The following is a 22,738-nucleotide window of genomic DNA, read 5'->3' as shown; positions in this document are numbered from 1 at the left end:
AGAGGATTTGGGGAGATGTTACAGGCTTGCTCAATAGCTTCAAGGAAAATTATAGTTATCTTGTTAGACTCAAGAGTCTGCCAGTTTTCATGATAGATACCAGTTTTATTTGCAGTTCTGTAAATTCTGTTGTGGGAAAAAGAAGGCAAAAGCCATATTGTTAGTTATAATGTCACTGAGCTTTCTAAGCACGGGTTAGAGAGGTGGTGTCATCCTTAGTGCAGTAAGAGTTGGCATTGAATTTTTAAGTCTGTGTTTAAGATCCCAAATAGGTGGCCTGATTTTCAAAAATGCTGAGCACATCCCAAATACCTTATGAAGCGAGACCCTTTGAAGGCAGCTGGAGCTGCTGGGCGCTTGGAGCTTTTGAAAATCAGGATCTAAACTCCGTTTTAAAGAGGTCCTGATGTTAGCCACCTATTTTTGAAAATACTGACCTATGTCTGCTGACATCTACAACAACCTCTCTGTTAAAAGAGTGTTTGATGGAGAGAGGGGATACAATCACCAGTGCTAAAGGGAAAAATCCTGGTCTTTTTGAAAGTATATTCTCTTGAGACAATATGTTGAGACAAAACTGAAAGTTTCCTCCCCCCCTCCTTTTTTGTTATTAAAGACTTTTGTTCAGACTTTGTGTTATGTGGTTTGTATTTTTGGCCTCCACTTTCTATCTGGTGCCTTGAGATTTAACAGGACTTTGAGGAATCTTCAATAATTTGGAGTGAAGGCAAGAGGGCTGAGAACAAAATGTGCCTAAGCTTCCCAAATGAGTTGCTCCAATTTTTACCCAATGTAACAGTAATGATCTAGTCATAAGCCAGCCTTGGTCTAACTTGCTATTTGAATTTATTTTCTTTTGATACAAGTAAGTCTCTGATATGTGTGAAACCTAGAGTAAATTTCTGACCCCTTTTTCTCCTGCTTATAAAGTTGCCAGCATGACCAGTAACAGCAGGATAGACCTCTTCAAACAGTGGGAACACGCTTGTATAAGGGGAAGCGTTATTAGGAATAAAGCTGTTTGGGAGACAAAAAAGCCCCCAGTACTTGCCCCCTCCACCTAAACTGAGCTGCAAATCTGGTAAATCACTGGACCTGGGTGTCAATGTTGGTAGATATCAGAGTTGATGAACCTGACTGAGGACTTCTCTGGAGCAGTTTACTGTGGCTTTAATTTTTGTTTTTTTGTTTGCCCATGACTAGTGAGTCCTTGTGTAGTGTCCTGAAGAAGAAAAGTTGTCTCTCTTAAGTGTCCCGCAATCAGAAAGCTGTTCTTGGGGGTGTCTGCTACCTATTTTTTTAGGTAACTCACAAGAAACAAAGTGGCCTTCCTCCTGTAGTTATCACACTCCCCCACTCTGGGGATGCTCAGGGTCTTTTCCCAGGCTTTTTCCCAGACTACAAACTGGAGCCATTTTCATAGCTAGAGACTAAGTCAGGGCAGCACAGAGAGTGAGACTTGCTAAAATCAAGAAAAAGGGACAGGGGGGAAGCAGGAAACAAAACCCAAACAAACCCAGACCCACACAACAAAAAAATCCCTGAATGGTAGGTTACCGGAGAAAGAGAAAGAAATGTTCAGCTTAAAGCAAATAAGCCAGATCCCTGTTTTACAAAGCTGAGGTCAGTTGGGAAGCTCTCTAGAGCTGTTTGGAGGGCGGGGGGAAGATTATGGTTGTTAGTATTCTTTGCATTATGTTATCTAAATGTAAATTCCTGTCTCTGATGTAACATCCTAGTTAGACCCTAGAATTTATGAACCAAACCAAGGATGACATGTGAAGAAGTTGAGAAGAAAAAACTGCAGCTCTGTCTTTGTGTAATTCTTACTGAGCGCTGATATAAATGGAAGACAAATCAAAGGCAACAATAGTGCCACACATTTTATCTCACACCCTGTGATGCATATTAGTGTTGTTTCCCATTGTGAGCCAGAAAGAACATTTACAATTTTAGAAAACACTGCATAATGGCTTTCTGCAAGGAAGAGAAGCAAGCGTATGACTGCCAGTACTGACACTCGCTTTTTCCTGGCCTGCAGAATTCCTCTTCTGGAAGCTGTGTTGTGGGCAAAATTTTTCTACCCCACACTAAGAATTTTGAATTTGGTCTTAAAATTTTCTCCAGGAAATACAGCAAATAAACCTCAATGATTTGGTAATCTAAATCCAGTCTTTAGCCTTGCCAGGAAATACTGGCCAAGCCAATCATCATGTGGCGATATGCTGCTATGGTGCAGATGATAACATCCAGGCTGGTGGATTACTTTTTTCTGAAAGCAACCCACAGGAGTCATCTTTTCCATTGTGCTTTTTGGTGGTTTGGAAATACCCTTGGCTTCATGGGAAGAGGTGAGTGTCAGGAGGATGGGTGGGTATTTCAAGTGTTAAACACCAGCTATGCTATGGCTGTCTGGCTCTGCACCTCCCTCACACCCCAAAATGTCAGTGTTAAAAGCTGATTTTTAAGACATGCTACTGAAATGGGTAGAAGAGCATGATTGCCACCACGGAGCTGAAATGCCCGCAGTAGGTTGTTCTTTTAGGCTTGTCTCGGGTTTGGGAGTAGGTGCCATACGATTCCCTCTGACAGTGCTGTGATTTGGGAATTTTAGTTCTATCATGGCTTATTTCTATATGCTCTGTGTTCAGAGGAGGATGTGGTTATTGCCTGCTGGCATTGGGCAGCTGGAGGTTAGGCCACCCCTTGCTCTGATGTAGTTATTTCCTGGGGAAACATCTTACTCCACGTCATCATTGTTAAATTTTGGTCTTATATTCATCCAGTTACCAGTAGAAATTAAAAATGGCATCCATGCTTAGGAGGTAATACAGCACTTGCAATGTGTTTGCTTTCCCTCCCATTCCTTTGAGGCTGGCTGGTGTTGGCTTGCTCACTGCTGTAGAGGGCGCCAGGCTTTCACCGGAGAAATGGGGGCAGCAATCAGCATTAATGACATCCTCTGACAGTGAAAGCTGCATGAATCTCCAGAAGCCAGATTTCAGCGATGGCTTCTCTCCACGGGGCATGTGGCACTTCCCAAGCAGAATGGGGAGCATTGCCTTGGGTAATACATCCAGAACTGCCATCTATCACTTGGCTATTCCCTTCTTTACAGAGGGAAACCAACTCCCAGCCATTTATTTATGAAAAATTGCTTACTGCCCTTGAATGTAAATATATACGCAGAAGTGTACCTGTGTGTGTGTTTTATTTAAACATCTGTTATATTTTGATGAGTCACCATCCAGGTCCAAGACAAGAGCCCTGAAAACTGGAATAGGTGAGGAGCTCAGTAGCAAAATTAGTCCTTTATAGCAGATTTGTGTTTATCACCATATAGTTAAAGCTGACTGTAAAATTTTGGCTTTGAAGGAGTCAGAGCAGAGCTCAGTTAAAAAAAGAAAAGGGTATGGTTCTGTAATTGTTTTTGAAAAATTATCATTATTGAACATATGTCTCAGTAGGGGAAACAGATACAAGTATCACCTGTGAGGTCTTTGTTATTGAGTGCTGCCAATTACCACTTCTTTTCAAGCAAATGAGTTTCATATTGTGTTCAGTTTGGTTTTAGGAAGCTAACAGCTTTCTAAAAATTAAAACAGAGTGCTGGGTCAGGAGATGATGAGCCTTTAGAAATGCAAGTACTCTTTCCAAAGAGCAAGACATTTCAGCTGGGTGTGTTGTATACTCTACCTCTGGTTATCCAAGTTTTTATTGAGGTTTGCTTTTTTGGTGTTTGGGGGTTTTTAAATTAATTTTTATTTTTCCTGCTGGCTGTTGTATCTTTATATCACAAGATGTTTTAAAATTACAGCATACCTGCAAGGTTATGTCTATTAGCAGAACTTTGCTGAACTTCATGTGCCTCTCCTTGCTGTGAATATTCTGTTTTAATTTAAGCTGCAAAATTTAGGTTGTGGTCTCTGGATAAATAACAGGGAAGAGTCTTTCTCCACACTGTGTATTGTAACTGCCTTTCAGGTAGGTCCATACACCCTCCTTATTTACCCTTCTGCTGCTGTTCCCTGCTACTTTGAAGCTCATTCTTCATACACTTGGCAATAGTCTCCTTGAAAAGGAATTGAACAGAATATTTTCCAAGGCTACTCTTCGACTCAGCAGTAATCTCTTTCAGAAGCAGTGACCCCAGAAATAAATTGTTGCAGCCATAAGGGCGAGCAGCCCCGCCTGCACGTTGTCAGAAACTCAGGCAAAGCCTCCTTTTGTCCTGTGCAGATGGTGCACTTTTTCACCCCATCGTCCTCTCTGCTGTAGCTGGAGAGCAGGGACTTCATAAAAGATGAGGGTGCTTGCCTGAAAGGAACTTTTCTAACTGCCAGTTCTTGGGCAATTTGCTATTTGTGTCCTCTCAGGTTCTTACCCTCTCCCTCCCCACCCTTTCTTTGTAATTTCTTTCATAAATATTGTTTCTGTTCACTCCCAGCACCCACCTAGTTCTCGTGGAGCTGCTCAGGACTGAGGACTGGCACGATCTCTTCTGTTTGGAGTGGCTCCTTTGGAGGGAAACGGGAAGTTTCTTTCCCTTTTCTGAAACAAACAGGGTGTCATTCTGACAAATCTGCTCTACTTAGGAGATAGAGGACCTCTTTGCTTTCAGTCTGTTGATTTGCTGCGGTTGTCTCAAGATCATTTGAAAAGCTTAGAAAATACAGTGAATGCAAGATTGAAGTGCAATAGGGGCACAGTATGTGCTGATGGAAAATCCAGCAGCAGCACGAGCTATTAAGTTGTTCATGTTGGAGGGGAAATCAAAGCCTATTAAAGCCATTGGGCTCCCGGATCAGTTCTTCAAAATTAAGGACCGAGTCCTCACCCCAGATTAGGGGTGCAAAGAGGAATTAAAGTTGCTGTACGAGGACAGCTGGAGAGAGACTAGGTACATGGTAATGAGCATGGTGAGTGTGCGGAGGAAATAATGTGATGGGAGTGGAGGTTCACGTATCATACTGGCAGCCGGCAGTCGTTCAGCAGGCTTGCTCCCATGGCTGTGGAATTAGAAAAATGCCCAACTGAATGCCCAACATCATTCCCCTGGTGAAAGCTGAGCCTTAGGAGACCTGGAAATTTCCTGCGGCTTATGTGCAAGGATCCTTCAGTGCTGTAATTCCTCACACCTATGCAGCTTTTTAGGATCAGGAAGCTAGTGATCAGGAACTGAACCAAATCACTTACGAGTTTCATAAATGGTTGAGGGTGGAAGGGAAAATGACAGAATGGGAAAGAAAGGTAAATAATCTTGCCATTTGTATTAATTCAGAAACCCTTCACTTTTCATAATACCACTGGACATGCTATCTGCGTTACTTGTATAGGCAGGGAAGTGGAGCACAAGGGCTTTGGAAGCCATTCGGGACAGGTGATCTACTAGTTTGAGTACAACCAGGCAACATTTTACTTGTGTTAACAGCCAGCGATTGAGGACTGCGATGAAAGCTTCTGGGTGCTCCATTTCAGATATTCTGTGCTGCAGGCTTCTTCTCTGATGAGAGGTTTCACAAAAAAAGCATCTGGAAAACAGCAACATGGCCTCTTGCACAGCTAAGGCTTTTTCAGAATAAAAAATTCAAAAAGGGTTTTCCTTAAAATGATAACGCCCTTGTATTCATCAAGAGCCTGCTGTGTGCAGGTTTATCCTGTTGTTACAGAGTGACAAAAGATACAAAGAGCTCCTGATGGGCATTAGCAATTTTAGAGATGCCCAATTTGTATGGGTCTTATGGACCATATTGCTGAGAGACAATCCTCACTACCCTCCCATTCCCACCTTTAGGGAAAAGGAGGCATAATGAGATATACTAACAGTATGTTTAATAAAGGGCTGGAAGGGGATAGGGATAAGCGGATCTTAGACACTTTTCAATCGTGTTAAAAAAATTGTGGTTCAGCTTGAGCTGGAAATAACAATGGCCGGAAGCAGTGCGATGCCTTTAGGTACAGTTGCGTGCACAAACACAGAAAGCTGAGATGATGCACACTACACTGGAAGGATGGGGAGCTTCATTGCGCTGGGTTACTCTGGGAGACAAAACCAAAATGCCAAAAGGGAGGGTAAATGCTCCATTTAACGATGAAGGGGCTGCAACGTGAATCCTGACAGCCCACGCGTGGCATTAAGGAATAATGTTCAGTGCCTTCAAAAGCCTGGCAAAGCTAGCGTCCTGGCCAGCACACCCCCCTCAGGAATCCGTGTCCTTGAGTTTTCTTTTCATCTCTATGGTGCCTAATTGCTGGGGGGCGGGGACGGGGTTGATCAAGGTAGAATATTCCTGATTTAACAGGTGGAGGTGTGTGTTGTTAATGAAGCCACACCGAATAGCGAGAGGCACCTTTGCAGCAGTGCTATTCCTGCAGACTCAGTGCTGTTGTGCTTGACCTATGTGTTGCAGAACGATAGCGAGGGAGAGAACTGCCCGCAGACTTGAACATAACAAAGTACAGACAGACCGTGATTGCTGTGTTTGTTTTAGAGCCCCAAGAGCAGCAGGTTGGGTGGTTTTGCATGTAGAGCCATACAAGAAGACAGCATAAATCTTTTATGTAGTAGAATCTGGTCTGGTTAAAAGGGTCAGTCATCCCAGATGGAGGTGTTGAACAGGAGTCAGACTGAGCCCTTGTATCATGGACAGCTTCAGTTTCTAAGTGAAGCAGCGTTTATAATGCTATTAAAATACAGAAGTAAACAAAGTACATGAAGGCTTGAGAGTCACATTAGCAAAGAGCTACAGTGAAATGAGTGGGAAGAAGGAAAAAACAGCTCTGGCTGTTTGCAGAGCAAGAAAAATGGAACTGGTTTTGACAGATAAGACAATGCAGCTGTGTGTCAGAAGAGCTTTGTCTATGGTTTTTGTTGTTGTGGATGAAAAATGGTGCCTTCAATTTTTGACCAGAGAAATTTGGATTTTAACGAGCCTCTGTCTCTCAGAGTCTCCCAATTAGGGGAAGTGTATTTACAGCTAAACTCAAAATAATAAATTTTATTCAATGGGTATAAATCAGGGAAATCTGGATTGTTCAGAATAGCTGCAATGTGGTTTTCATATTGCATAACGACAGAGGGGGTTTTTTCAAAGTATGTAACATGAGTAGAAGCAACTGCTCTACAAATAATTTATGACTAATGAATCTCCCCTGGTTGCAAATTGCCTATGGGCAGGATAGTATTTTATTGGAATTCCTGTGGCAACTCCCAAAATTGCTGGGCAGACATGTTATGGGAATAATGACCTTGCCATTTTGCCTGTAAAAATAGTAGTTGTCTGGACTGTTGTATTATTGATAACTCTTTTCTTCCTCAAATATTTAGAATGATCTTAGGGACCAGGATTTCCCACTTAGTTGCAAGACTTCTAAAATTGGGGAATTTTTAAGATTTAAGTTATCTTGGTGTTGTCTGATTGCACTGACAGTACTCATTTATTACCCAAGTCCCATGCAAGGACTGCCAAGGCTGGTCTTGAAGGCCGGGCTCTGCAGAGAGAGCCTAATCTCCCAGGCTCCCTCAGTATTCAGCAAAGAGAAATAAACTCCCTTAAGGTGCGCAGCTCAGAGCAGAAACCCAGGTCAGGTGCCTTCCAGGAATGATTCATCAATTCTAGGGACACTACATTGGGATTTTGCTTTGAATTACCTGGGAGAGGAGCCTGCCTCTCTCTCCTGATTACAAAGGTGCTCTTCAGTACACAGCAAAGCCTTGCTGATGATCAAGTAAAAGTGAGTTTTATGGATTGCTGTGTGTTACAGCTTCTAAGCCTGCATAGTTGCCTGCTTTTATCACTTAAAATAGATGTAAACCTTGTGCAAAGGGAGGAGGAGGAGGGGAAGGGGGAGGGTTACACTTTTTACACTTTTTACTTATTAGGATTTATCAGGGGTATGGAGAATAGATGTCTGACCTCTGTACTCGGGCACTTTTAAAATTGATGCTAATGTACCAACAACCACCACATCTTCATGTTAATCTTGTGAATCATGTGTGAATCTGGAACCACGTTTCTCTAGAGAAAGAACAGTATATTAGCTGTAACCACGTGGAAATATTGACAGATTGTGACTATAAAGGAGAAAAAAAAATGAAGTAACAGTACAGAGATTTTGATCTTCCTGGTATATACTTGTCTTATGCATTTCAAAAGGCTGGGAGCTGTCCTTGCCCGTGCCAGAAGCCTGTTGTCACGTAGTGCTAGGCTGGTTGTGTAACCAGACTGCAAAGGGTTCAGGTAATGAGCTCTGTCAGGAGTGCAATTGGAAATGGTAATTGAAATTGAAAGTGGTATCTCCCAGGCTCCCTCCCCTTTGGTAACTCTCAGCTCCTGCTGAGAGACCCGAAATGCCTCGCTTGTTTGTGTTCTAACCTGAAGCAATCAAAACAAGGGGGTGAGGGAAGGCCTCTAGAATAAATTGGTTGTCGAGGCGGTTCTGGTATTGATTGAGTTCTGCTGTTTATGTGAATCAGGCTCGCTTCTGTGTGGCACTTGGTTTTACTGCACGGCGGGGAAGAAGCTTTTTGGATAATACCCTTTCCAGTTGCATGGCAGTATAGTGAATGCTCCTGTCGCCCACCCACAATAATAGCAATGGAAGAAATGAAGATTTATATTAACCGAGTTTGAAAGTCTTCCCAAAAATTGGATGATATAATGTGCAAGCCTCCTCCCAAGGTTTGCAGTGGTGCTTAGCTTTGTTAAGGTTTAAAATATCTTCTGCCTTGTTTGTCCCTGAACATTGTTTCCCACTATCATTTTCTTGCTGACAATACCCAACAATCAACATACACTATAAAAAAACCCCAATATGGCCATATTCCCTTCTGAGAAGGGATGGGGAATCAGCTATTCAGACGTGGAAAGAAGGTGAAAAAGCAGAAAACACATTAGTGTTCTTCTGACAATGTTTATGACCCTAAACCTCTCAAAAAGTAATTTTGCAAATTTGCTGCTGCTGCTGTTGCTCTTTCCAGCCTCTCTCTAGGGCTGCCTACCCCGAGAGGCAAACCTGTAGCTTTTGGTATTGAGGGCCCTCAATGCCTTCTGCTTTCGTCCCTGCAATGGCAGCGCTAATTAGCACAGGTGCATATGCACACACACATGCGTATGAACAAAATGTCTTCTCTTTAATTAGGCTCTGTCTTCACCTAACGCTGTGCCAATAATCCTTTGCACCTGTCAGCTGCATGAGAGATTTCTGAAGTTGAAAGCAAGAAACCCTTCGGCAGTGTGGTGAAGCCAGGCGTGCCAGCTAGTTAATGGGAGATCTTGGGATAGGGCCTGGGAACCTCACGCAGGCGTCTTTAAGAGCTGACAACAGGAGAGAGACTAGCTATCTCTAGCTGTTAGAGAAACTGGGAGCCAAGATGTAACCTGTGCTATCTTATCTGCTTTACTTGGTTAACAGACAATGTTTTAGAGGAGGCAAAGTCAGATTCAGAGGCATCAGCTGCCAGTCAGCATGCATTGCTATTTAGCAGGGATCCCAAATCCCTACATCAGAAAACTGAGTGTCTTGGTGGGAAGGGCTGCGTCCGCTGCAGGCTGCTCTTGTGGTGGAACAGTTAATTTTCCAAAATCTTGCTTTTCTGCTTCCCCCCACTAATCAAAATGTAGCACAACCTGAATTTCAGTGTATCTTCCTTGATCAGTCAGTGCTTTCATAGTCACCCAAATTTCATATTGATTTTGCTAGAAGTCAGGCAGGGATTTTGAACATACCTTCTCAGCCTTGTACTTGACAAGTTCCTGCCATGTGTGCATGCTTCTGTGATGAAGTGACCTGGGTTTATCCTTTCTGTGAGCAAAAAAGAGAGGTGGGCAAATGCTGGGAAAGCTTAGGCCTGTTGGTGCATAAGAAACCTCAGGAGAAAACCACACTCACTCTCCCGAATTCCCTGGAGAAGCATCAGGGATTTGACGCACCCTCAAAGGGGCCATCTCAGGCATTCACTGACATGCGGGGTTCACAGTCACAGATGTTTACAGGCATTTTGTTTGTTTGTACAGGGAGATAATTTTAAACCAGTGAGGAAGAGGTAGAGCTGGTGATACAACAATTCACCAAAGGATTTCTGCAGTAATACTAAGATTTATTAAAATGATGGGTGACATCTCCATCACTGTAAAGTCATCTATCCCACTTTCCCCCATGCTTGCCAAGATGGCTAATTCAGCTTTCCAGTGGCTATTGTTTGTTGGGTTTTGTATGTGCTGTGTTCTTGTTTTAGCATTTTGATGCTTGGTAGGACTATAGATAGTGTGCTGGAGGTTGCCTGTGAGAATAGCATTGCCAACGTAGAGAGCACAGAGAAGACTAAAATCTCCATGAAAATGTATTGGCTTGCAGATACGATTAGAAGGAAAAACTGGCTGAAAAATTCAGTGGTAGATATGTGTTTATGGACAAAATAACTGTAGTGCACTGAAGTACATTAAAAAAACCCCACTCTAGCCTTCCACAGAAAGGGGAGGGAGGTGGTTGTGGGACCGTGAACGTTTAATCTCTGTTGCTGAAAAAGTAAATTATTTCAGTTTAAGAGTAAACTGGTTTTGAGATGTCTTGGTGCTTGCTATGCTTTGCTGTCTCATAATAACCACCCAAATGTCTGGATTGCTTAGCAATCAATAGCTTGACACCCTGTAGTTCAAACGCAGGATATGTGCAACAGGCTGTATAGCAGCCACAAAAGTAGAGAAGTAGCTAAATCAGAAATTAACTAAAAATTGGCTTCTTGGCACTCTAAATGTCAGAATATTAGAAGAACTCTGTATGAAAGAGCAAAACCACTTTTTTTTTCCATTTCAAATGTTGTTAGGAGATTGAATCTAAGCTTCCAGACAAGCCTGAGGCAGAAGAGATAGAAATGTTGAGTTACAACAATAAAATGCGTTTTCCTAAATTCACATTCTAGTTTGTGTCTGACTACCTGGTATACTTGAACTCTCACTGTATCTATTTTTATTCTGCTAGCTAGAGAAACTTTGTAAGTGTGATTACATCCCCATCATATATTGCATTTTATGAGCAGAAGGGATTCTTCAAAAACGATGAGGGAAGAATGGCAGGGAGGCAGAAGCACACACCATGATGTGGTTTTAACAATCCCAGTTAGAAAAGCGTGCAGATTGCTACAAACATTCAAGCAATTATTTTCAGACTATGTTCCTCCCCCTATATCCTCTGCCTTTTTCTCTAATGGCTGCTGCTATACAGCAGCAGAATCTATAAAGGTAAGAGCATGCCAGAAGAAAAAGAAAAAAAAACCAGGCATACGGAGTTGAGAATTATACATTAATTGGGTACTCTAAGTATTGATTTTTCTCCTTCTTTGGCTTGTCTTACAGGGATGCAAGGGAAAGAGGAAACTTCTGTGGAGCCTATGAAAGTTGACCTCACATGTGAAGCAGCAAACGTTTCAAGTAAGGATGGTATGTTGTTCTAATATTTTAATTGTCCTGAGGGGGATACGAAGGATACCTTTCTGGGGTTTGTTTCTACACTTCCCCCCCAAAATAGGAGTTATATTTATACTCTCTTCAACTGAGTCTTCTTGAGAATTTGTACATCTCTACTGTCTTGGAAGTCTGGTGGAAGTACCTTTCAGTGCCATAGCCCTGCTTTTCTAATTCTCTGGGTTTATGTGTTCAGTTGTTATGTTCAGCCCACTTGCTTTTTAACTAAATATTTGGGGCCCACCATAATTTTGATCTGGATATCAAATTGGCCAGGATGTGTGTGGTCTCATACAGGATTCATAGGATAGTATTTTGAAAATTCCGGTGCTAGTGCCCGACTCCATCATGGGGCAAGCATTGGCTGCATAACCACTCTGAGCTCGTATGTTGGCCTCCTTCTAGCTCGGAGCCAATTTCCCTTCCTCCTCCTCATTCAGAGTCCCTGCTTAGCTCAGTCTGGTAGCAGATGGAAGTTCTCTCCCTAGAACATTTACTATTGATAAAACTGTCATGATTTGGTGACCCAACAGCAGTTGCAGTCAGGTTTGTGGACATTATCAAGCCAAATCTCTTGACTTTGAAAGGAATTTATTTTTTTTTATTGACCTCAGTGAGCAGATGACCCATCTCTCTGGCAAGGACCTGGCAAGGGCTGAGTACCAGGATGGTGCACCAGCTCTGCAGTGCCTAACATATTCGTAAACAACAACAAAAAAGGCTTTCTAGGCTCTTTCTGTGTGAAAGAAATACTGGATGGAATCAGGGTCCCGATGCTTGGGTTTTGGTGAGGTAAACCCTTTACTGCTCCTCTAGATAGGCTCTTATAGCTTAACAAAGCTACATAAGGGGCTTTCTTGGTTTTTACCCAAAAAGCCCTCTTTACTGCTCCAAAAGGCAGTGCTTTTGGAATTGGGGTTCCAGTCCCTGTTTTATTATTGTGAAGTGGACCCCTCTCTGTAGCAAAGACTGATTTTTGATTCCTTCTTTAACCTCTTCAGCATTGACATAGTATAAATTCAAGGCATACTTTTTTACATCTCAAAGACAAAACAATTATATTATTTTTTTATTTCAGTTACACAAAGAATCTAATGCTGATTTCCTTTCTCTGCTGTCAGATCGTGCTGCAGCATTTGAATCGGTGGCTGATTTAGATACTGGCCTGTAGGAAAGTTTTTGCAAGAATAGGAAAAGAAAGCATGCATAATGGATTTTTTTTTTTTTTTTAAATACTAGAGATTATGCTATTACTAGTGAGCGTGCAGAATAAAGCCAAACCAGCCTTCTCTCCTCATTCTCTGAACAAACAAACCAAACAGTCATAGTCACATTAAAATATTTGAATTTCAAATCCCTGGAATGGTCTGAGCTACTTAGTGAAAACAAATCCAAATTTACTAAATGAATATCTTAAGGGAGTTCCTGCTGGAAAGAAAAATGATCCTATAGCTCTTGTAATGTGTGCTGTAGCACAGCACAGCTGCATCAGCTGACAGCTTCTGAAATTATGATCTTGATAGGTTTCTTTGTTTCAAATCCTGCTTATCGTGTAAGGTCGCCTACGTATAACTCATCCTGTAACTTCCTTTTCTGTTAACTTTCTAAGTTATATGAAAGGACAGGAAAAGGGTGTTTGCTAAGGCTGCAGAAGAGTACTCTGCTGTTCAGGGAAGTTTTCATTTCCTTCCAGCTTAAATTGCTATTGGGATTATATTATAGGGTGTTTTTTTTCTTGTGGACATTCATTACGTGTTTAAAAAAAGCAGAACAGAGGAAGGATCAAACTCCCCATGCTCTGTTTTATCTGAAGGGTTAAGGTTTGCTGAAAAAAAGCCCTAAAATTTTTAATGTACTGGGTACTATTTGAGATTTTTTTAAAAAAGAAGAAGATTCCCTTTGATGGTAATTTTTATGTAAATTGCCTATTTTTCTTTGGTCCCCTTCCTCCCGCCCCAGGAGAGCTCATCACTTCACAGCTGAAATCACAAGCATATATCACCAGGTACCCCTTGGCAGCCCAGCTCTTGTGTTTTAATTTCATGTACCATGTCACAGCAAAAAGTGCCTTAGAAATGCAGAGACTTTAGAGAGCTTAGGTGGATCTTCATATTCGTTCATCTAGTAGGCAGAGCTGTAATAGTGATATATTTCAGAAATTATTATTATTTGAAAGCTGGCCGTGATTCTCCATCAGGAAAGCTGTCAGAGGGTGCTCACATAAACCTGAATAAGGGTAGAGATACAGGTTGCTACTGGCAATCTCCATCAGCCACCAGAGCGAAGACCTGTGGATATTAAATTTCTCATACCCAGGACAGATTTGCTGATCAGTATTTTTTAATGATGACAAACCCCACCCTTGGCAATTGGTTTCCTAAACTATGTTTCTCTGCTGGCAGCCTTTTTTTAGTCTTCTTTTTTTTCTTTCTTTTTTTTTTTTTTTTACGCCACCAAAGCTTTAAAGATTGCTAAGGTGGATGTTAGTTTCCAGCTGGTATTAGGTGGATCAAACTCCACTCCTTTTATAATGGGGTTACTCATTCACCTTTTTTATTTCAAGCCTGTGGAAAGCTGTATCCTGACTTGCTGACACAATAGGAGAAAAGAAGATTAAGTCGGTGTCAAACCTGAAATTTCCCATTTTTTTTATAAGCTGGTGCAGACTGATGAATGTGCCATCAGCATCCTGACTTTCATGTGATTCGCCAAAGCAATATAGAAGCAAGATCTCAACAGCTAACACCCTCATGCTTTTTTGGTGTTGATGTAATATCCAAGAAACAAGTAACTACCAAGTAAACAGGCGCATGTGTTTCATCACTGCAGGGTGGGTTGAGTTCAAGATAGGTGGTTTTCTTTCTAGGCAGTCTGGAGTTACAGCTGAATGTGCTATAGCCAAGTTATGTGGATGCAGAGGGGAAACATTGTTTAGGAAGTGGCTGAGGAAATAGGTTATGTTTGCAAGTAAGAGTCTGACCAAGCTCCTCTTTAAATCAAGATGGTAATATTTTGGTCTCATCTGCCATCCAGGTCTACAGCGTAATATCCTGGGGTGGGGAAATGTGCTCGCTCTCTCGCAGAAGACTCTAAACTTGGTTTTCCAGTCTCCTGTTTGCCTGTCTTCTCTACTTAGATGCTGCACTGTGACTTTTGGCTAGCTGACCTTTAAGCACATAGCTTTCTTGCAGGGGAGAGGTAGGATGTCTTGCTGCCGACACACATCCACTGGGTCACCAGCAACTGCAACGCTTTGATGGATGTGAACTATTTGCTGGGTTATTTCTTCTCCTCTTGCGGGGAACTTGCTAGGTTTTGGGGGGGAAATCCTTCCCGGGTCATAATTTGAGAGCTGCTAAGCAGCAGATTGAGAGAGGAGGTGCAGACAGGTTGTCCCCGACAGGCCAAAATTTAAGGGAAAACAGACAGGGAGAGTGCATAGGAATGTCCATTTCCATTGCACAGAAATGTCCGTTTCTGGCATAAAATACCCTGCATGAAGCTGCAGAAGGGGGAGCAAGTAAAGATGAATTTAGGAGATATGCAGCCTCCTTGAACTTCAGGTGCTTCGCTGAGCTGCTGGCTGTTGTAGCGTATTATGGTAGGTACAAAAAGACCACTAACATAAGTTAGCAGTTTAACACCTCTAAAAACATTGTTTAGCAGGAATAAGGCCACTTTTGGCTTGCAATGTGATCAGATGTAGCATGCCCAGGGCTAACAATGTCGTTCTGACACTAACTGGTGCTGGGAGGTAACGAGGGCTGTGAGTCACATCCCTGCCGTACCCAGTGGCAGCTCTTCCATCTGCTCTTGCAGTAGATGCTTTGCTGCTGTGTTATTTTCCAGCTAAATATAAAGAATTGTGTAGATTGTAGTGACATCTGTTGTCAGGGTTTACCCGGTGGTCTGCAGAAGCTTATCCTTCAGTTAGATCTTCCTGTCCCTGCCAGCATTAATGCAAAGAGCTGAGCTTAGCTTAGTCACAAACACATAGGAAAAAGCAAATAGTGAAACCCGCCTGTGCCTTAGCACTTCCAAGACACCTTCCCACTGCGGCGTGCACGGCAGATGCTTTTTGCACCGGTGATGCAGGATGCCTGGCTGCCATTTCCACTGCAAAACAGTAGGATTCAGTGATTCCTCTTGCTTCCCTGCTGGCAGGGGCCCTGGGTCGCATGTCTCCGCCAGGGCTCCTCCATGCTTTCACATTGCCCTGAAAGCATTCCCAGGCAGTTTGCAATTTGACTCCCTCTATGTGACGTGCTATCAGCACGACGGGCAGGGGTCAACTGCTCGTAGCCATAATAAAAGGAAGGGGAAGGATGTGTACTCATCTGGGATGCTGATGGAGCCTAACCTTAGGTTTCAAATCAAGCTTTAGTTTTGCAGGAGATCTCTGTAAAACATGAGTGAAGCCTTACAGCAGCCTTCCCTTAATGATTTTTTATTAAGCATCCTGTCTTTGCTATGCAAATGCATGTAAAGAACACAACATTGCTAAATGTGGTGTGCATCAGAGCTCCATAATCAGGAGCGGATACTTTTCTTGTTATTCATTGCATACATCCAGGAAGCCATTACGGTATCTGTTCTGCATATAGATGATGAATAATTTACAAATAATTCATCAAAGCCCTAACAGGTGTATTGACATGATATTGACTCAGAAAGAGATCATAGTGCCTGGCTGGAAGTAGCATAGTTATTGATTTTTGGCTTTTTTTCCCCTCCCCCTTCCCATCTTCCCTTAGTTTCCAAATCTCCCATTCAGGTTTGAGGTTTTTTCTCATCACCCACGTCAAATGACTTGTAATCTGCAGTTGATACCACAGCATAAAGCAAGGTTAAAGAAAGGAAAAAAGCCTTAATATAAATGGCTCCATTCACATTCATTGCAGAGCAAATACTAAATACTAATCTTAAAAATGCACGTGCTGAAGTAACCCTTTTTTATTTAGTCTAGATAGGACCAATCATCTGCCATAGTTTAGATGATATTTCTGACAAAGGTCACGCTGAAATGAGTTTAAGCCTTCTGTTTAAATTATTTCCTAGTTTTTAGTAATTTTAAATGAAAAAAAGAAGATTGGTTTTGTAAAAGGATAGTACACAAGTGAACTAGTATGTGCAGGAGTATAGTGATGTTGCCCCTGAATCTTCTCCTAGGCTCCAGCAATTTGCAGTTCAAGGACCCCCAGAGGCAGTAGCAGCATCTCTGTAACTGGAGATGGATCTGCATTTGGCCCACAGCTCAGCCCCGGGTCCTGCTGGGAACTTTGTTGGAAGCCTGTGGATGTTTGAATCACAGGATCGAGACCACTTAGCCCAGCGAAACTCTAAATCACCCTTTGGAGATACCTATATCTCTGCCTGTGGCCTACAGAGGCAGAGGAGGGTCCTTGAGCTCTTGAGCTAGGCACCTTGGTTGGGCGCCAAAGTCACACTGGATGGACGTGGACCAAAGGGAAAATCTAGATCCAGAAGCTTGCATTTCTAGCGATGCTGAAACCTACACCCTGGCAGGACTGCTTGTCGGGGTTTCTGTGGAACCGCAGGCTAGGATGGCTGGCCTAAGAGACCTTTTTGCAGATTTACGGCGTAGAATTTTTAATGCAATAAATGTCCCCTTTGGGTTAGAAGTGGTTATTACTCGACATGATAAACTTAACAAGTATCATGAATAGAATTTGATGACTGTCTCATATTGGTTTCAGCTGAAATGAATAGTCAAGTTGAAAGTATAAATGATCCTATGGAAACAGAGCAGGAAGCTTAAGTAACAGGTAAGACCTTTATGGCTATTTTTTCCTCCCATTTTCCATTCAGTTTCTGTTTGAAAACTTGCTTTAAAAATGTCCTTAATTAAAGGTAGGCCTTACAAAAAAAAAAAAAAAGGAAGACAGAATACAAAGGAAAAGAAATTGTCTAATATGGCCTATATTATGCAAAAAAATTAGAATACCCAGTAGACTTGATTTGTCAAGTAAATATTATAGTAGCAGTCTGCAACTGTAATGGATTTAGAGAGCGCACAGTCTTAGATCATCAGAAGGCAAGACAGCACCGATATAAGGAACAGAAGAGTAACTGAGTGAATGTTTTTTGGCATTGCTTAGGAAAATTACAGGCAATTTATACCAGTTGGAACCGAACTCAGTTCTGTACGATCTGTATTCTGGGAACAACAGGTTCATGTCACAAGGGGTTTATTGCCCTTGGCTGTCTGATGCCTAATGTCACTTGTAGCAATACTACTGAAAAACAAGGCAAAGTCAGTGAGCTGCCTTCTGGAGGCCTGCTGCCTTTTGGAGCTTTTTATGGCTTTATACACTAAATGATACTGCTACGTAGGAGCGTGCAATGGTTGCTGTTGTGGCAGAGTTTGTCATAGGCATAAACAGCCTTGCCCCTAGATAAAAATGAATAATTTGGTAGGAAGACAGAAGTCCGAGACTCATCCCCAATTACAAAAGGCAGTTGCCATTTCTCCGTCAAAAGTAGTTTTTAAGCGTTAATGCGCACCGCTTCCTTTATCGTAGGATTGTCATGAGATGCCAATATCATATACAGCAAGATGCGTTATTTATGCTTGTAATGGGATTTCATGTAGCTCAAGACCAACTATAGTGGCTTTACAATGGCGGCAGCTGTATCACAGAGACTTAAAATACAAGGTCTTATTACTGAGCGTAGCCCTTTGTCCTTGTCAGCATTATAGACGATGTGCTGCCATACTGCTGGAGTGAGAAATAAGCCTGATGCGGTCCCTGGTAAAAAGTACTGAAGCGAAACTAGAAGGTGCCCTCGCCATTAAAATACGGCTTCCGCAACTATTCCTTCCCCCTCCCCTAGCTTCTGGGTTTATGTTCTGTTCAGTCAAAAAAGGAAGAGGAACTAATGAAATCCTCACTGTTAAAAATACATGGAAAGTTTAATACCCTTCCTCAGTTTAAAAAAAGGTATCTATGATTATTACTGCTTTCACATGGCCCGTTGGAAGTCTGTGTTTCATGCTGCATTTTCACATGGAAATGAGTATCTGTGGATGTTTTGGGCTGGAGTTGTTTTTGCTTTACGAAGGCAGAGTTCACAGGAATAATACCACAATTAGCAATCAATCAATAAATCTTTTCAAATTCAACTGCTGGCTCTGCCAGCACCTTTCTGAAGCAAAGAGGCCCAAGCCGGGGTGCACCATGTCTTGCCCAGCATTGTAATGGCATGTGCAGGATTAGAAGCAGGCATCGAATCCTTCGCAGCTCTCTATCGAGGTCCTCATGACTCTGTTGCCACTGTTTTAATTGCAAGGAGCGGGTCCCTGGGGAGGATTGATCAGCCTGTTAAACTTCAAAGGGTCTCGTTAGCATCGTTCAGAGCCGAGGAGATCCTTTTGCTTGCTATGTTTAGTATTTTAATATGTTGGTTTTAACATATGTTCTGTGGTCTAGCACCAAAGCACCTACCAGAGCTGGGGGTCTCTGATATCAAGCTAGGTAGCACAGTGCTGTGGAAAACCAAGAAACGCTAATGAGCACAGTCAATTTGCTATACAGGTAATAGTGGCTGTTATATATAAACCACGTGACATGTACACATGCTGTGCATGTGACAGAAAGAGAAACTGTAGGCATCATCTGTGCTAGAAAGATGAGACCTGGGTTCTGTACAGACATTTGAAATTTTGCCTTTTTTTGTTTGCTTTTTTTTCTTTTCTCTCCCCCGCTGTGGCGAAGGAAGGATGCAGGAGAGGAGAGACCCGAGGAAACCCGACGGGCAGGCACTGACATCCTACAGCATAATTCTTGGCAGAAAAGAGCACGCAGAGATGCTCCGTGGGTTGGGTGGGAGGGAGCTTTGGGGAAATGACTCTTTGCTTTAATTTCTCTTTGTTCTTCATTGCATTTTGTTCTGTAAGCCTGTTGGAAAGAAACATAACTTCCCAGTTCTAACAAAGTTTTGCAATTATCCCTGCAATTACAACAGTTTCTTCTGAACTGTGAGTCCCTGTCTTATATTGGATCTCTTTTCCTCCTGCACCATATCATCAGTAGCCTGTTTCTAGGCCCACCCCTTTCCTAGCATCTTTATCTTATTTCCCAGTTATGGTACTATCTGCAGGCAACCTGTGGGAGCCCATTTATTCTCCTCCCCACCTCCTTTTTTTTTTTTAAAACTGTTCCCTAGGATATAAATGGAGATTTTCTTCAAGAACACGAACTGCCACAAAGGATTATAATCCACACACACTGATAAACAACTGCCCTCCTTGTGCTAGGGATTTGCAAGACTAGATGCTCCATAATCTCAGAAATATTGATAAGCACAGCCCTGCACGTTGCCCACCTCCAGGCTTGTCGATCGGCAGCTCCTGCCGGCACCCGCCAGCAGGTCGCTGTGTCCGAACCCTGGCTGCTAGAAGAGGCGCTGGCCGGATTCCCTTGAGTCCATGCTGGAAGCAGAGTTTGCTCATTAACTCTATCATTCCAATGCCTCAGATAAATACAGCTGCTAGCTTTAACAACTTCACACTGTATCTTACGTGAGCCCTCATTATGTTTTCTACGGCATATGCATGATTTCTTTTTTTTAATTTTTTTTAAAAAAGCAATTAACAGTTATTTGGATAAGAATGTCTCACCATATGTCAATTGTTCTGCCAGCAAATGCTGCACTGAAATTTTTAGAAAAGGAACAAAAGGGTTTCACATACGTTTCCCAACCATGCTGTAACCAAAACCGATAGACAATACGCTCAATGGAAAAGCACGCAACCTCTGTCCATGGTGTGATGTGCTACAAACTGTATTTTAAAATGCTGCTGATAGTAATTTGATCATGTTAAGCACGGTAATTAATTCTTTTTTTTTTCCCCCCAAATATGCATGAATCCCAAAATAATTATTTACTAGCTGGCCAAAAAAAAGAAAAGAAAAAAAATATGTAAAAACCAAGGTAAGACATTTCTCTATCCTCCTGTGATCTGGGTTTATCCCAGCTAGAGTAGGTTTGGTGATAAATCATCTGCTGGTGTAACAGCAAGTCAAATGTGGCCCTAACACACCTAGCACTGGCTACAGCAGTTGATGGCTGCTGTCAGCTGCAGGTTAATTCAAAAGGGTGTCAAGGATAAACAAGGATTAGAAAGGAAAACAAGAAAAGTCCCAGATTTCACCCGGAGAGTACAGCCCCTGGAAAGGCAGCACCGTATCTTCCTATGTGCAGCTCCAGCATGTTTGCTTGTGGTGGGATCGAAAGAGTATTTCTTTGTGCTGGCTCCTGTGGTTTTTTAACCCAGATGACACTAGCACCAGAGAAGATCTCAAGGAGCTGCTTTGTCACCCATTTGTCCTGGAGATCGGTTGATGTGTAACTCTGAATTGGATCGACTGTGGAAGGAGTAAATGAGCTGACGTAAGCCTATGAATTGGGTTTATAATATTGCTAACTTTACCTAAATTTGCTAGGTACCATTCCTCTGGCCCTTGTTCTCCACATAGCACCCTTGAAGGGACTCCTTGTTCGCTTTGAGGTGTCTCTGTTGCTTTTCTTTCCCATCCCTGGGATCATGCTTGACAGAACGTGTTTTTTGGGACATGGATTTTTTTTTTTCCTGCTGTTCCTTCACCTTGTCTCCAGCTGATTGCAATTTTGCGGTGGGAGGCCTTGTGGGTAGTACCTCTGCATGGTGTGCATCCCATATGTTCCTGTATATTTTCCATACCGGGTGATTATGATTGAAACGGCCTGTCATAATAGGTGGGGCAGGAGTGGATAAATACCTCGGGAGGAAGGGGAATAAATGTCTCTCTTCTCAATTCCCCTTTTGTGTGGTTGCTGTGAAAAGACCAGGATTGAAGGGTTCCCTCCATCTAGGTAAGTGAGGGAACTAGCACCGTAGAGCTGGGAATGAACTCGGTGAGCTCTGTGAAATGTTGAAGAGATCCAAGGCGGCCGGGGTGAACTGAGCTTTGCAGAGCTGCAATAACTTCAGTCAACGGACTATAGCTCTGTTCTTGTTTCTGTTGTGCTCACCCATGGGCAACGTTAATGGAGCTGTAGGCTGCCCTTATCTGCATGTTGGATGTCTGTCTCGCCATTGCCAGCCTTGGTTTTAGCAACGGAGCCAAAGAGATAGCCCCGCAGGAGGCTGGCTGCCAAGGTGTGACGGTTCAGCAAGGAGACAAAGACTCCTTAAAATCCTTGTGAAGACTGACCAATAGTTTAAAAAAAAATAACTGCAAAGATGTGTCACATTAGACACTCTCTAACCCCTGACAGTAATTTCATTGCACTTTTCATTTAACCTTGGTCCTTGAACAGGAGCGAGTCTTTGAAACCATGAACCATTTGCCCAAGGATGCAGCGGCAAAGCCCAGGTAGGAAGTGTAAAGCAAGGAGACGTAGGAGTTGATTAAGTCCTTACAGGACAATTTGCAGCCACATCTATATCTGTCTGTCTTCGGGTGGGTTTTGGTTTGAGTTGTTAGGGTTTTTCACTAGGCATAAAGTGAGTAGAGTGGCAGCGTGAATTCTTTCGCTGAGTTAGTAGTGAAGGCTGAACTTCTCAATGCAGTCTCCGCCACTCTTGCTGAAGCTGCAGAAATGGAAGGAGCTGGTTTTGTAGAAGAGCAAGTATCAGACCAAGAATCACCCCGCAGGGATTTATGACAAGGATTTTGGTTTAAACCCGCAATGTGTTTGCAGTGGTGTAAAGGGAATAGCAACGCTTTGGTGCTGACATTTGCATACAAAGTATCAGGCTCTGCTTGATTGTTGTTTGTCCTGTGCCTGAAAGCACTCATGCCTACCATTAGGCACAATATTCTTTGGGCTGGTGACTGCTCCAATGATGAATGGGTTTCCTTCCATACAGATATCCAAAGGGGATGTTTGAGACATAGTCCGTAATAATGGGTCACACATTTGCTGCAGCTAATAGTCAATCTTTATGTAAGGCACTGAGAAAGTTTCTCTGTGACTTAACACAGTTCTGCTTTACGCACTTGAATAAAAATATATGGAAAAAAAAAAAGACTTTATATGCAGTGCACGCCAGCTTTGCTGTTAAAATTACAAACTTAACAGAGTATGTGGATCTATTTTCTCGGGGAATAGGGGTTTTTATCATATGATTCATCCAGGATTTGCCTTACCCTGACATTTGTGATATAAAGGAAAATTTAAAAAAAAAAGTACAAATTAAAAAAGGTAATTTTCTCAATCCAAAACTATGTTTTTACTTCTGTGCAAAGAAATGTAGACTGTTGTTTGCA

At 42.4% G+C, this 22,738-nt stretch overlaps 1 protein-coding gene across 1 annotated transcript in view; it reads left to right on the top strand.

Annotated features, from left to right (window-relative positions):
- The window catches only part of MACROD2 (MACRO domain containing 2), an 896,045-nt gene extending 878,804 nt beyond the window's left edge, over positions 1-17,241 (top strand). The window contains exons 17-18 of the mRNA XM_010574793.1: positions 11,355-11,438; positions 17,180-17,241. Coding sequence (XP_010573095.1) covers positions 11,355-11,438; positions 17,180-17,241 — 146 coding nt within the window. The remainder of the gene's footprint in view (positions 1-11,354; positions 11,439-17,179) is intronic.
- Positions 17,242-22,738: the final 5,497 nt, after the last annotated feature.

Source organism: Haliaeetus leucocephalus, unplaced genomic scaffold (assembly GCF_000737465.1).
Source record: "Haliaeetus leucocephalus isolate CR32 unplaced genomic scaffold, Haliaeetus_leucocephalus-4.0 Scaffold450, whole genome shotgun sequence".
Classification (NCBI taxonomy): domain Eukaryota; kingdom Metazoa; phylum Chordata; class Aves; order Accipitriformes; family Accipitridae; genus Haliaeetus; species Haliaeetus leucocephalus.
The sequence above is the reverse complement of the archived record's forward strand: the minus strand, read 5'-3'. Positions and strand labels throughout refer to the sequence as shown.